Genomic DNA, 15802 nt, shown 5'->3' on the forward strand with positions numbered 1-15802 from the left:
TCAAAGTGACTGATGACAGACATGTTTTGCTGCATAACCTACTGCAGCTGCTTTTTGCATGAGTTATATAATACAATATGGATCATGGTGATACATCATCTGTTGTTCATGCTGATTATTAAGGAAATTTTTTCGTTTTTTTACAACCTGGGTCATAGTTTTGGCCATCATTCCTTCTGGTTATGGAATTTTTAACTCACCAACTTCATCGCTGAGATCAGGGGGCGCTGCGAAGCGATCTGATGATTGTTTTGACATATTTTCTAAACCAGTTATCCAGAGGTAAAAGTTAATGCACTGTAAACGATACACAGTAATACCTCACTGCATAGGAAAAGTCAAAGTCAGTCTGCAAAATACATATTTTTATTTGCAATGGACAGATGAGGTAAAGATGTAAAGTTGTTTAAAAATGTGTTTTAGAAGTTGGGTTCGTGTGCGACCAGTCTGTGCTTGCCATTCTTGCCTGTTGGATTCCAAATTCCAGCAATGATGTCGAAAAAATGTCAACATGGCTGATAGATGGAAAAAACTACATAAATAAGACCCAGGCTGTAAAACAAACAGAAATGTTCCTTTAACATTTTTATCATTTCTTTTTCAGTGCACCAAATTTAACCTTCACAAAACGGCTTGACTGTTATGTTGAGGTCATTTTTAATCTCTCACCATGACTAGTGCGCACACTCTCTTTTACACATCCACTGACAGGCGCCCATGTGTCAGATTAGGGTGTCCACTCGACACACATGGAGGGTTTCCATCAAGCTGCAGGCCGACTGATAAAAGCACAAGAGCAGAGGACGGCCTGTCCTTACTGAGGATGTTCGAAACAAAGTCACTGACTGCAGTAAATGAAAGTAGGACAATGCAGGGGCCAGGCACAGGACACAGCAGCCTGAAGTGGGTCATTTAAATGTATGCAAGTGTAGCAGCCAATGAGGCACCCAGGTGTGACATTAGCTCACAATGCAGATATGAAACAAAACCACAATCCAATCAGTTTGAATAAGCTGTAACTTTTATTGCACATTCCTGTTTGGTCTTGCAACGACCTTTCACCTTTTTGAACTTTTAAGACCTCGGTCTCGACCAAGCGCTCAAGTCAGGAGTGGGATGAAGTTGCCCAAAGTAACTGATCACAGGTCAGATGTGCACATTCCCTTCACAAAAAGTGAGATTTGAAGCATTGGGAGCTCATACTGATCCTAAATCTGTGACTGAGGGGAACTTCAGTCCAGATCTTTGTGTTGACTGCATTACCCATAAGCCAAATCACTGTCTAGAGCAGGACCAATGGGGAAGGGACAGTAGTGACATCATGAAGGGGATTAGGAAGTTTTCTAAGGAGCGAGGGAATTTTCTCGATTCCACTTTGATGCACTCCGTATAGTCTCCAAAAAGAAGGAAATACTCCCTTTCAAATCTTGAGGCTTTGCAACTTTCCGACTTTCTTAAGTCCCTGAAATCCCCCCAAATAAACACACCTTCCCCCGTCACACAAGTACATAGGCTATCATTCTTAGTAGGATTTTTTTTTTCTGCTCGTTTTCTTGTGACAATACCTGCAACATGCTTCAAATCTTCATTTTGGCAAACCACAAATAAATTAAAACACAAACATTCATAAAACACAATGTGACATTTTTAGGACGCTTAGAAAGAAAAAAGAAAATACATACAGTACAGAACCCAGAAAAGAAAAAAAAAAAAGAACCAGGAAAGAGAAGCATTTGCATTTTTGTTTTTCCCCATGTTTTTTCTTGCTTTTCTTGAAAAAAGATATACAGTAGCTAGCTACCAATCACATATCACATGCAGATATAATACAACATAATCAGTTCACCCAGTTAGTGTCTGCAAACTACCAGTCTAAACTATATCACAAAATTATTCTCTTGAAACCAGCAAACACTCAGCTTTTGAGATATTTTGTCTTAATAATAATTCAGTTTACAGTTTTCTCCGCTGACAAGCGGAGAGAACACTATACGATCGACCCTGAAATGACTAGCCAAATTGAAAGAGGACTAACACGCTTTCGTACATGATCACATACCAGATGGTGTGTTGTATCTTTTGTCTCTTTTTTTTTTTTTTCTCTTCATGATGGGAGTGTAACATACATATTTGCTCACACATGCGCTCGCATACAGACGGACATTTGTTATCGACCACAAACGCAACGCGAGGGGGGCTTGGGAACGCAGCTCGACTCGATCCAAACACGGCATGCTGGCAGCGCGGCTCTGCCTCAGCTCAGCAGGTTTAAACATCCTGCTCCAGGATTACGGTCGGGCCTGCTGAGAGCTGACTGGCATCGAGATGTTCCTCTACCCCAACCTCTCCTCACCTAACCCACTTTCTGCTCTCCCTACTCTCCTCCCTCTCCCTCCCTACCCACCCACCCCAAAAAACAGGGCAGGGGCGGAAAGTGACAAAATGTCAGCACCGAGCGGGAGGTTTGACATCCTCCATCCCTCTGCTCTCGCTGCTCTTCTCTAATGACGCTCTGCTGAAATGTCAGACCAATTAGCAGCTTTCCCTCTGACATTTAACTGGCAGATAGGCTAGCAAAACAAACACACGAGGAGCCCACTGGACTGGGCGGACAGATAGTCTGTGGCTAGTAGGGGCCCGATTGATTGAGAGAGATGCTGCTGCAGCCGTAGAGTTAAAATTAGATATTTATAAAGTCCTTTTCAGGGTTGGAACTCAGGAACTGTGTGTCCATTAAGTAATCACAGAGGGCAGAGCGAATAATATCTGTCTTCGGCCATTTTTCAAGCCACCTGACATTTATGAGAAGCAGTCGGTAGTGATCAAAGCTTCCCACAATTCCCTCTCCTCTCTCTATTGCTGTCAGTCTCTCTCTTTCAGCAGACATCAATCAGGTGGGCTCTGAAGCGTACGCTCGTTTAAAGCACCACTCCATCCACGCCGGTGCTCGAGCTCCTGTCTGTCTTCATTTCTGGGTGTTACCGCCACAGTCGCGGCTGCAGTGCGTGTGCAAGAGTGTGTTGTATGGGCTGGTGTGTGTATGTGTGTGCGTTTCTGGATGCACAGCTAAACGTCCGATGCGTATTTTTCAACTGACCTCTAGTTCTTTAGTTTTCGGAGAGAGAGAGAGCCAGACGAGGCTATGTGCACATAGATATTCCCTCACAAACACACACGTGTTTACAGTAACAATAATCAGGAGCTGACATAGACAGTGGGACAAGACAACTAAGTTTTAGCAAAAAACAGCACTCCCTTTAGGCCTCTGTGTCATTCACAGTAAATCATATTTTTCTCTGTTTAAAGGGTTGTCTCCCTCACACACACACACACACACGCACGCACACGTGCACACATGCATACTGAGGCCTGGCCTTCAGCTGTACCATCTGGTATCTAAATCATGGGAATTACAGTCTTCTTCCTCTCCTACACACACACACACGCATACACACACGCACACAAACATGAGACACACAAACATGAGAGTAGAGAGAGAAAGAAAGAAAGAAAGAAAGAAAGAAAGAGGTGATTGACTGTCTTTCTATTTATCATACATAGTCTCCGCATAAAGCAACATGTGACTTCTTTTTTTTTTTTTTTTTCTCCGTTAGAAATCAATATCCATCTACGCAACAGTGAGCTCTAAATTTAGCCACGAGAGACGGAGAGAAAGAAAGAGAAACAAAGTGAACGAGCGAGCTAAAGAAAGAAAGGAAGAAAGGGATAGAGAGAAAGAAAGAGAGCACAGCTCCATGTAAATTACAATCGTCATGTTGCATTGAACTGTGAGCAACGGCACAGTTGAAAGAAAGGGGAAATGAAGGAGTGAATGAATGAGTGAGTATAAACGCCAGTGTGCTGCCCGTCTATTAAACATTAACAGCTTCATTTATATGTAAATGACCCGACAGCTACAGAGAGAGAGACAATGGGAAGTAATGCCAGTTCAGTGCTATAGAGAAGAAGGAAGCGAGGGAAGGGCAGAGAGGAGAGGATGGGATGGCGAGGATGGACGACAGGAGAAGGGGATGAGTCTCCTTCATTCAGTAGTCTTTCACATGGGTCCACGCTGTCCGATTTGTCCGACTGCACGTGCATGGGTGTGCGTTGGGCAAAAAAAAACAAAAACAAAAAAAAAAACAGAAGAAGAAGAAAAAAGAAAACAATCCACCGACAGTAACGCACACTCCGATGCACGTGCATACACTCCCAGCTGATGTCCGATGGAGTGATGGAGTGAAACATACACACACACATACACACACACACCTCCCTCGCAAGCCTTTCCGAAATGGGGGAAAGAATCTCCCTCCTGGGCGAGAGGGAGGGGGACGAAAGTCGCACCTTGGAGGAGGAGTGACGGTGATGTCTGCTCTCCGAGAGTTTCGGTGGAGATGAGGACGAAACGAAAAATCCAAAAATAACAACACAGACACACACGACTAAAAGGGGGGGGGGGGGAGAAAAAAATCTTGAGTGGAACAGCAAAAGGTGAAGATGAGAGATTGTTGAGTTAGCGTGGTGTGTCGTTTTGCGTGTCGGGGCTAGCTGGGTTTGTTCCGGCTAGCGCGGGGGTCGGAGGGTCGACGGCCCGGCGCTCAGCCGTCGGACACGGGCGGGGACACCCAGCCGTACTTCTCGTGGGTCTTCACCAGGGACTTGAAGGTGGCCTCAGCTTCCTTGCGGCTGAAAGCTTTCTTGGACTTCCCTGCTTTCCTACATATACGTCCCTGTGAGGAGAGATGAGATAGAGAGAGAAGAAGAGGGAAGGGCGTGAGTGAGGAATTAGGTTATTATGAAGAAAGATAAAAAACTACAGCACTCCTAAAACTGTCCCCTAAGCAGGACAATAAAGACTCATTCTTTATTTTTATTAGGATTTTTAATGGGGTCTGCAAACTTTTATACTTTTCCCTTCCCAACTTTCAAATTTATGGAAAAACATCAAACCACCTTTAATATTTTTCTGTGGGTTAAGAGGTTTTCACAACCTGATCATACAATTCTGCATACATTAAACATGGTGCGTTTTCATGGTCTGATGAATGTATTTTGATTTTCTGCCATATTTCTATTGCATGCAGAACTCTTAACACTATCTGGTTACCATCATGTAACCAGATCGAATTTACAGGAAAAATGACGGAACTGTTTCACAAATATCATGTGGGAAAAAACCCCAGAAAATGTTCTTTCTTTGGTTCATGGTAAAAGATTCTGAGAGATTGTGTTGGGAGTACTTCAACTCATGGCTTGAGTATTTCTAAAATCCAGACTACAGCCCTGCAGCATATAAGCACTATGTCTGCCAAGGAAGCTGTTTCCACGCAATACATTTGTTTGTCTGGCTGTCTATCAGAAAGAAACATCAAAATTATGAATGTATCTTCACAAAATTGGATGGACAATCAGGTCCTGAGCCAATCTTTTAAATGTTGTTGGCGATATGAATCTGGGATCTAAGCCAGTGGGTGATAAATATATTTTTGTTTAGCCATAAGTATGAAACTAATGGTGATATAGGCTTCTTTCCCAGTCATATGATTGTCTTTGCATTGCTGAAAATCAATATCACTTCAAATTTAAAGCTGCAAAGCCCTTACGTGTAGAATTATATGTCATTATTTCATCTTTTTAGGGCCGCGACGGACAATTACTTTCATTATTGATTGATCTGCCTATTATTTTCTCTATTAATGAAGTAATTGAGTGGCCTGTAAAATGTCACATTTACTTAAAACCTAAGGTGATGTCTTCAAACAGCACAAAACCTGAACATTGATATAAAACAAGGAAAACTAGCAAATCACCACGTTGGAAAAGCTGGAAGCAGAGAACAATTGGATGTTTCGCTTGAAAAGTGACTTAAACTTTTTTTTTTCAATTGTCAAAATGTTGCTGATTAATATTCTGTTGATTGGTCAATTAATCGACTATATACATCTTTATAAACAATTGAAGTTGAATTATGAAGCTTTCAGCCCATTTATCTCCGCCTTGGATCCATTCCATTCATTTGCAGATCCGACATATAGTGTCTTTAAGTCTTGAGAAATTCTTGATTTTCACAATGTCATTTTGCATGTTGTCATTGATTTTGCTTTCTGCGTCTACACTCAAATATCATGTGAAAACTCAGAAACCAGCACATGTCAAAATATTATTAGTCTGATCCTGATATGCATTGTCAGATCAAAAGAAAACACGATACTCCTTTCACTAATGCCTCTGAACATCGTCAGTGGTCGTGTCAAGCTTATTCTGGGAAAACTGAGTGATTTTTCAGGTTCAACATTTCCAGAACAACATATTGCAAGACTGAGACGCAGCCCGCACGTGCACATGGATGAACTTGCTGGTGAATGCACAGCCGCAGGGGAGATGTTGACAGGACAAGTGGTCTGAATTTGGGTTGACCAACATTAGATCAATGTTTAACGACAGGGAAAGGGCTTTTAAGACGTCAGGTTCAATCAGGAGTGAAAATATACCCTCCACTACACTGGGCAATAGGGAAATAAGTGAAGACTGGGACCAACCACTACAGTAAATGATGAAAAGGTTGTAAATATGACAAAAAATAGATATTGGAGCATACAACCCTCTTGTGCTCAGTGTGAAAAGCCTCTCACCCAGAGCCACTGTGACATCAGACTTAGACGTGAGGCATTTTCACTCAGGCACCACCCACCTCGATGAAGCCCTCCCTCCTCTCACACGCTGAGCCTAATAATAAATGTGGGATGAAATGGGGGTGGGAGAAAAAATGGAGAAAAAGAGGTGTGGGCGTCGCTTGTGACGATAAAGCTGCTTATTCTGTTGTTGGCAGTGTTGCTAAGTCTTTCCTGAAGAAGAGTGTGTGGGAGGACGAATAGGAAAAGAAACAACTGTCTTTGCATTAAAAAGCTGAGGGAAAGATACACAACCATTGACAACACAGCCAGCGACAAAGGTGTGATTCATGCGAGTGTCTCTACATTTTGAAGCCGATCATTTCATGTATAAAAATCCCCTTGGAAACATAAAGGGAAGGTCTTTAAAAAACGGTAAATTTCTGTCCACTAGGGTTGTACCGAAATTTCTGTTGTGGTTGACTCACTATACATGATGCCTGCTGCTGTGTTACATGCCAGGTGCTTTCCTGTATTTGTTTGTACACACTCTGTAACACTGCACCACTTCCCTCTACGCTGAATGTTTCTTGGCAGGGAGAAAATGGCAGTGATGCTCTCCACTGAAACCAATATTAATGAAATTCTTTTAGAAGGTGAGCCCTTCTGCATGCTGCAGTGCAGTACAGATAAATACCCTCATATTATTACACATCCAGCCTGCACCTTAATCCTGCATTTATATGCTTCAATCCTGCTTTTCAATAGGAAAACAGAATAAACGGAGCATTAATCCAACAGTGGAGGACCCAGGAGTTAGACATTATAGTGACACAATATCTGATACACAAGCCAGCAATCATCATCTTATTAATCAGTTTCAATCAGTGATTAAAGGGTTAATTCACCCAAATTAGTAAAAAAAACATATTTTCTCACTTATTTATTTCGCCACAGAACACACTGTCAACAGATTGATTGGGACTATTTCTTTGGTAGAAAGTAGTTCAGATGAAAACTGTCCACAGAGAAGTCTGTGGTTTACCCAGAATAACATGGACAATGTTTCTGGAAAGACACATTGCTGGTGATTTTTTAAAAAAGTTAATTTCGAGCAACACAGCTGAAATTCCCCTCTATTGTATTGAGGTGGAAGTAAAAATCCCATCAATATCTCATTAACTGGGTAAATACTGTCTGCACAATTGGATACTAGAGGTAAGTCTGAAAATGTTCTGTTTCTTCAATAATTAAGGCGAACCAACTCTTTAAAAAATATTATTTTTATATTTATTTACTAATTTATATTTTTTAAGCAAGTGAAAAACAAAATGGCCGATTGGGATGAGTTGCTAGCTTGCGTCAGTGCTAATTAAGCTATTTTATATAGAAGCTTTTTACTTTTTTCACAACATTTTAAATCCATTCAAGAAAAAAACCTCTGAATAACATTGATTTGTATTTGGAAACAAATAAATGCTCATCTTTACTATAATTTTTCAAGGTTTTGGGTCAAATAACAACCCTGCTAGCTTGGTACAAACAGATTAGCAAACTGTCAGTTGATAGTTTTAGGTTATATTGTGGCACTTTTGGCATTTTTTCGCCATTTGTCTTTACTTTTGTTGTTTTCTTTACCCTGGTTAACAGTGGCTATTGTATCACTTGGATTGATTTATGCTATAGCAACACTTCTATGTAAATTTATACATGGGTATGTGCTGTATGTACACCTTAGTAGTGTTGAGCTTTGCATATAAATTGAGAGTTTAGTTTTTGTGGCCACCAGCTGTTGTTTGAGTTGTGCATTTAAGTAAAAAACACAATAAAAAAGTGTTGATTTTTACACTGGTGTTATATGGGGACACAATGTCCCCATATAACTCTAGTTCTCTCCTGGATCCAAAACATAACAGCTGGCATCATTTTAAACTATTTTGCCTCAATATCAGGAAAGAAAAGCCTAAATACAAGACTTAGAGCGAGACTCAAGAGATTAAACAAGATAAGAGTTATTATCTCTAATGCACCACAACATTGCTCCATAACTTCTGCAGTGCATGATATAACAAAGTCAAGATAACAAAGTTCAACGTCAATTCTCTGCTTCCATGACATCTGATGGATGATCAGTACGTCCTCTTGCGTACTTGCTCGTCTATTTTGGGTTAAAAGTGATGTAGGGGATAAAGGGAGATGAGGTGATAACATTGAATGATCTGGAGATTAGGGTTACAGTTTCCATTCCTGTAACAACACTGGCCTCATTTCACTGTGGGGCTTAGTCACACACACTCTCTCAATTTGTCCCTCTGTCTCCCTCAGATAAACAAACATTTAAAAGATTATTTCCTGTTGTACTTCCGGCAATCTTGAAATCAATCCTTGCAACAAACCACCACTACAAGTCATTTAATCTCATATTGAGTTTGACATATGAAACACATGACACTCAGACAATTGAAACAAAGCAGAATATGGCTGATCTCGCCACTTGTATGAAGACAATGACATGATTTGTAAGTTGAGTGGCACTGGAAAGAAGAAAAGTTTCCCTTCAGGGTATTTCACTTGTTTTAGGAAGCTGAAAGCATGACTCGTGGAGGTACTCATTCAGAAATATATGCGTTGTTCCTTAGGACTTACTTTCTGTTCCTCTCCTTCACTAAGCCACATTAAAAGACAACCTCCTCTTTTCTCAAACAACTGGTCCACACAACCTTTAAAACGGAAAATGGACTGAGTGGGTGACACCAAAGCAGCGCTGGCTGAAACCTGCTCTGCCTCTCCATGCAGCCAGAGGCCTATAATACAGATTACCCAGACTGACAAACACAGATAATGCACCGGTTGGCTACTATCACAGAGCATAGCTGATATGTTGTTCTCTTCTCAAATCACATGCATATCTTCACATCCCACCATATGGTGACTGTCACCACCTCAAAATGGCGGCCGCTGCCTTGGATGGATATCGTTATGGCAATTGGCCATCATTAAAGAGGTGTGATTACCATGGTGATCGATGCCAGGGAGGAACGTACCCTCAGCTGAACGTTATGTTGTCATTAAACCAATCGCTGTGAGCATCTTGTACTTGTTTCTACACACAAGAGAAACCAATATCTCATTGGTGTGTTCTCTGGGAGGAGAACATGGGGGAGTGTGTGTGTGTTTGTGTGTGTGTGTGTGTGTGTGTGTGTGTGTGTGTGTGTGTGTGTGTGTGTGTGTGTGTGTGTGTGTGTGTGGACAAATTAGATGTACTCTGTTTGCATGCCTGTGAAAACAGTGGCTGTGTGTGTGTGTGTAAGAAAAGACAGAGGAAGAAACTGTGTGAATGAGAGACACTCAGAGAGTGAAAATGTGCTTGTGAATGTGTGTATTGATGCACAAGCCTGAACAAAAGTCTGTGACTTCAGCATGAAAAGGGGAAATTGAGCATTAATTAGCGCCATTGTGCTCGCAGTCATCTACAAGAATGGCTCAGTATGACGCATCCAACGATGGACGGAGAGAGAAAGTAAAAATATCTGCGCGTGAGAGAAAGAATGGGAAAACAAAAGAGAGACTATGTGTGTGTGTGTGTGTGTGTGTGTTGCAGTTCAGCTGAGTGAGCGCCCCAGGACTATACAGTGCCATGTCAGTGTTTATCTATTTCAGCTAAGCGCTCACTCGTTGAGAGGGACACACTCGTGTAAAGTGGCTGCTGGGTAATCGTGTGAATGGAGATCAGTCAATGGGCAGAGCAGGGAAGGCCCCAGTGCATGTTGGGAAGCTGCTCTGGGGACTGGGGGTGGAGGGGTGGAGGGGTGAGGGGGTGGGATTGCATAACACAGACATGTGCTTTAAGGGGTCGGATAAACAAACAGGGATCGATGGCATCATCATCCTCATCAGATCACTAAGGAGAGTCCCTCTGGGACTGATGGCGGGGTCATTAAAGGGTAATACCACTGTTTTTTTTTTTTTTGAAGTTAGTGCCAATGGTCTCGGTTTCCATGTCTGCACACAGTCAGTTTAGCACTTTGCATTCATTTATCTTTATGAAAATTATCTTCCACAGAGCAGTGAAATCCATCACAGCAAACAGGAAGTTTTAAAGGGGGAATTCAAGTTCAGTTTACTGATGATGTCATCAGGCTTATCTCAGCTCAGCTTGACTCACTTTAAGTTTATTACAGAGAGTCTGCATTACAAACTGACATTGTGAAGTTTGAAAGAAGTGGACCTTTAAGAGGCATTAGGGTTGTGAAGAAAGTTATGCAGTAGCATTATGGGAAATATAGGTGTTTTTGGTGCTTGACCCTTAGTAGGAACTAAAAGTCAGGATTTCCCTGCTGTTTCACTATTCTTGTTTTAATCTGTCACTTGTGAGTCCATCAACTTTATGGAAGTGACAGATTTTGTCAGATTTTAGGTCTTATGTTCATCATGTCTAGGACTGCAACTGATGATTATTTTCATTATCTATTAATCTGCCAATTATACTTCTGAATAATCAGTTGATTGTTTAGTCTATAAAATGTTAGAAAATAGTTTTAAAAATGCCAAACACAAGTTTCCAGAGCCCAAGTTGACATCTTTAGGTTGCTTGTTTTGTCCGAATAACAGTCCAAAGCTAAAAGAGTTTCACTTTACAATATGAAATAGAGGAAAAGTTGAAAATGATTACATTTAAGAAGCCGGCAGCAGCAAAAGTTTTTGTGTAATAAATGACTTATAAGGATCAATCAATAAGGCTCAATCAATTATCAGAATTGTTGGCAATTGATTCTGCTGATCAGGCAATCGTTGCAGCACTATTGATGTGAGGAGATGAAAGCCGAACCACCTTGAAAACCTCACATCTTTTCACTGAGAGTGTCTTTTTTAGCGTTTGATAGCAGTTCATTTCATGCTAGATTTAATATCAGGGTTATGTTTTTTTTTAAAAAAAAAAAAAGAATAATGAACAGGTGACAATTATGACAGTTTAATTTGACCAAGTCGTTGTTAATAAAGTGAGTGCAAGAGATCAACAGTGTGTTGGATTCTTTGGTTTATGTACAGAAATGAATGGTTAAGAAATATTTGTTTGGCAGTCTAGTGAGATATGTCTCCAGTGCAAACTGAGGAGAGGAGCATAGGTTATAGCCTGTAGTGAATAGACTATAATTCTTAATGACACTGGTGTACTTTCTAAACACTGCTGTACAGAGAACAATACACAGATCAATTACCAAATTGGCTCACACTACAAAGAAACCCATATTGAACATGATGCTGAGTTTGCTCAGACAACGGTTTTCTACCACCTGCACAGCATTGTGGGGCTTAAATCACTGTCATACAAGACAGATTACACTGTGGCAGTGACTGTCTTAAAATTAGAAATTATGTATCGGCAAAACCAGACTGATGACTGCCTTCAGTTCAGCAAAACCTCTTGAAAAACACACCTATAATCTAAATGTGTGATTGTGACTGTGTGTGTGTGTGTGCTCCCTCACATCTGCAGGTAAAGACATGTGTAGGTCTGTTGACTTTCAGCTCACCACTTTGTCACTGCACGTATCCTCTCACACTAAAAATAGAGGGAGCTGCTTCCAAACAAGCTCCATCACTATTGTCACATAGAGCCGGAGCCCAAGGACGAATAAATATATTCTGTGTATTTAGGTTTATATATAGTTCTGTGTGCTCTGTCTGTCACGGTGGTGCATGACAGATGAGGGCATCTCCCAGGAAATTAGGACAGAAAGCACATGCAAGGGCCTGTAGACACACATCCATTAAAGACCAAAGAGATAGAGATTCACACTCACACACTCACACACACACACACACACACACACACACACACACACAGGAATAATTAATCAATATTGTTTCCATTAGCAAACTGAAGAAGGAAGACACTGCACCATAATTGGGGAGCACTGCAGCGCCGCTAGCTCATGTCCTCAAGCAGCAAATCAAGATGAACACACGCACCACACACACACACACCACACACAAACACACACACACACACAAACACACACACACACACACACGCACACATTTTCCTCTCTCTCTCTCCTTCTCTAGTTTTTGCATGACCTCTCTTAGTAACAGATGCTTAATGACCACAGATGACTCGGGAATAATGTTCAGTTATATCACCAAAGACAAAAAAAGCACTAAGAGTTGGGGGTTGGGCATGAGAATGGGTGACAGTTTACATAAGGTCTCCTGCTCCAGCGCTGTCATGCTGCTGACGTCAAAAGACAAGAGTCAGTGAGGAGAAATGAGCAGACTCTATATGGATAAAATTACTGTATATGACATTAAAGTGTGCATTACAAAACACAAACAGTGTTTTTTTTTTGGGGGGGGGGGGGGGGGGTGGAAAACAGAAAATCTATTGAGGGTTTAAACGTTTTTAGCCTGTAGTGCATTTGGAGATGCAGACATGCCCATCGGAATTGCAGAGCTGCTGCTGCTGCTGCTGCTGCTGCTGCAGTGCACTGAGGATGTGCAAAACAGATTTGACAGGATTACATAATCCAGTCAGTCTAAGTCACTGAGGGCTGCTGGTAGGTAGGCTACCTGCTGTCTTTATTTATCCATCTGTCTTTCTATCCATCATCACGCTTTGCACGTGTTGAATAATTGTCTTATGCCTATTTTACAATAATCTGATGTGAGTGCAGATATTGTGAGACTGCATTAGAGTCTGTATAGGGACTTTTCCATTACATGGCAGCAGCTCTTTGTTGTCAGAGGATGCTGATTTATGGAGGTGATAAAAGGAAAGCAAACCGGGACTGCAGAGATGAGCTGGCTTCAAGGAGATACTGGGTGTTGCATGAAATGGCCGACCGTAAAGTCACATAAAGATTAATAATATTCATAATCTTGGGTTTGCTCATAGCAGAGAGGAGGGGGGATAAGGAGACTAGCGGCTGGCCTATAACAGTGCAGTCTCTACTTCATAACTCACAGAGCATCAGTAGAAAAATGCTATAAATAAACATAGAGCAAGAATGTTTTCATACCAAATATTTTTGTCTTGTAATGATATTTTTCTTTGGAAATAAAAACTGAAACAGTCTCCCAGGATGGTTTCTTTCCTACATAGATACAGTTGTTTCAAGAATTCTCCTACAAACACGTTATCTTGAGAGATCACTATAAAAAGGACACTAGATTCAATAAAATTCAGATTGCAGCTTAATTTCCACAAAAAGATGAAATTATTAAGAACATATTTGCATATCTTTACATTTCTATTAAGGGAAATGCAAGTTATTCCATACCCGATTTAAACCAATACCGTGATGGACACATGTTGTTTTACACGCGTAAAAGTAGTCTTACGCGTTAATTACGCATGACGCATGGATGCTAATGGGTTGCTCATATCCAGTGCGTTTCATGGCTGAAAATAGATGAACTAGAGATGAGTAACATGCCGTATGGTTGATGATATTCCAAACAGGACCCTCACCCACCAGCCCTTCCTCCCCTCACCTGTCCTTTTACGAGGCTGGCCGCAAACTGCCTCATGACCGCCTCCACCGTGTAGGCGCTGGACCATCCGCGGGGGGTCAACAGCTCCATGCATATGGCCCCGCCGTCCAACACGTAGCCGTTCTCCAACCGGGGCGTCAGGACCCGCATGAACGGCGGCGAGAAGGGGAAATTATCGGGAAAGGTGACGTTGAGCAGTATGAACTCGGTGCTGGTCTCCTTCATGTCCTGCCACAGCGCCGAGTCCTTGTCCACCTGGTGCAGCTTGACGTTCCAGTCATACAGGTTGTCCTCCACCAGCTCCACCGTGATGAAGTTGTCCCCTAACCTCCTGATCTCCTGTAGCTCCTTCATCAGCCTCCGTGTCCGGACCTGGGTGCAATGTTGCCGGTGAGGCGCCAGCGGTGGTATCGAGGAGGCACTGGTGGCTTTACTCCCGCCTCCTCCCGTCTGCTGCTTCTCCTTCGCATCCTTGCCCTGCTTATCCTTGCCGGACGGCTTGTCCTTGCCGAGCTGGTCCAGCTTCCTCGCCTTAATCTCCGGAGTGCTCAGAATGTTGGTTTCGTTGGCTGTCTGACAGTGTTTGTTGGCGTTGTTTTTCTGGTTCCCTTTGGTGCCCTTTAATGAGCCCTGGTGGTGCTTTGGGTCCTCGGTGTCCCGGTCGTGCAGACGGATCAGACCGATCTTCCGCAGTAGGGTGGCCATAATTTTTATAGATCTATATTTCTCCGCCGATCCCCCCGCAGAGGGGCGAGATTCACCCTTACAAGTCGGTTCCCGTTCGCGGAGACGACCTTTATCGATGCTGATTATTAACCTTGTTGTACCGCAATCCCCCTCCGTTCACTGCAGCCTCAGGATGAACACAACCGGGGAGCCTGAGCTGTTTTCTCCTCAGTGCATCATCTCGACACGGCTCGACTGAAGGCAAAAAACAGGAAAACAACAATTAAATACCAGTTTAGATAATCACTCACTTACTGACAACAACCAAATGACATATTCTGCCAAACCAGATCAATTGAATTTCGTTTTTTTCCCAGAAGTGGACCGACATCATGACTGCAGTTGCTCAATAGGACGATGCATTACGCAGAAGCACTGAGGTGATCTTATAATACATTTTAACATCATAACGAAAAACACAGGCTAAAGGAACATGTTGCATGAAAATCATCAAATTAAGGCTTCAAGAATGGAAATTATAGTAGAGAAAACCATAAAGGCATCTAATCTCACTAATGATTACAAGAGACACTCGAGTCCAGCAGAAATAAGATTTTAAGGTCACTATAAACTGGCTATAAAGACATATGGGAATATTATAAAGCCCGATGAGGTCACACAAAGATCCAAACACACTCTAATAATAATCTATATTTTCCTTCATGCGCGTTCTCCTGCCCACACAGACCTAATATTAAAGCAGCAGTCCGGCAGCAGCCCGTGCTTACCGTAGACTAAATTCAGAGTATCTCCTTCTTATGTCCCGTAATACAGACCGGACACCGATCCCGCTGTGTGTGTAAAAAAAAATAATGATACGGCTCCACCATCCAGGGGACCTGCCGTCGCTCTGAGCTGCAGTGAGGAAGAGAAGAGGGAGAGCCTTTGATGTGTGTGCTGCTGCGGCAGCTCCAGCTTTAATGCAGCCGAGGACGAAACAGCTCCGCGTAATCTTTCTCACCCAGTCT

The 15802-nt window shown here is 42.2% G+C and overlaps 1 protein-coding gene across 1 annotated transcript; it reads right to left on the reverse strand.

Moving 5' to 3' along the window:
• Window positions 1–1003: 1003 nt before the first annotated feature.
• On the reverse strand, window positions 1004–15802 carry ube2ql1 (ubiquitin conjugating enzyme E2 QL1). Its single transcript, XM_067611467.1, has 3 exons — window positions 15563–15802; window positions 14109–15029; window positions 1004–4733 (listed from the first exon to the last, which is right to left on the reverse strand). Exons 2-3 carry the CDS (start codon window positions 14811–14813, stop codon window positions 4602–4604), a joined length of 837 nt encoding a protein of 278 aa, XP_067467568.1. The 5' UTR covers window positions 14814–15029; window positions 15563–15802; the 3' UTR covers window positions 1004–4601.

The sequence above is a fragment of the Thunnus thynnus genome, chromosome 15 (assembly GCF_963924715.1).
Source record: "Thunnus thynnus chromosome 15, fThuThy2.1, whole genome shotgun sequence".
NCBI lineage: Eukaryota > Metazoa > Chordata > Actinopteri > Scombriformes > Scombridae > Thunnus > Thunnus thynnus.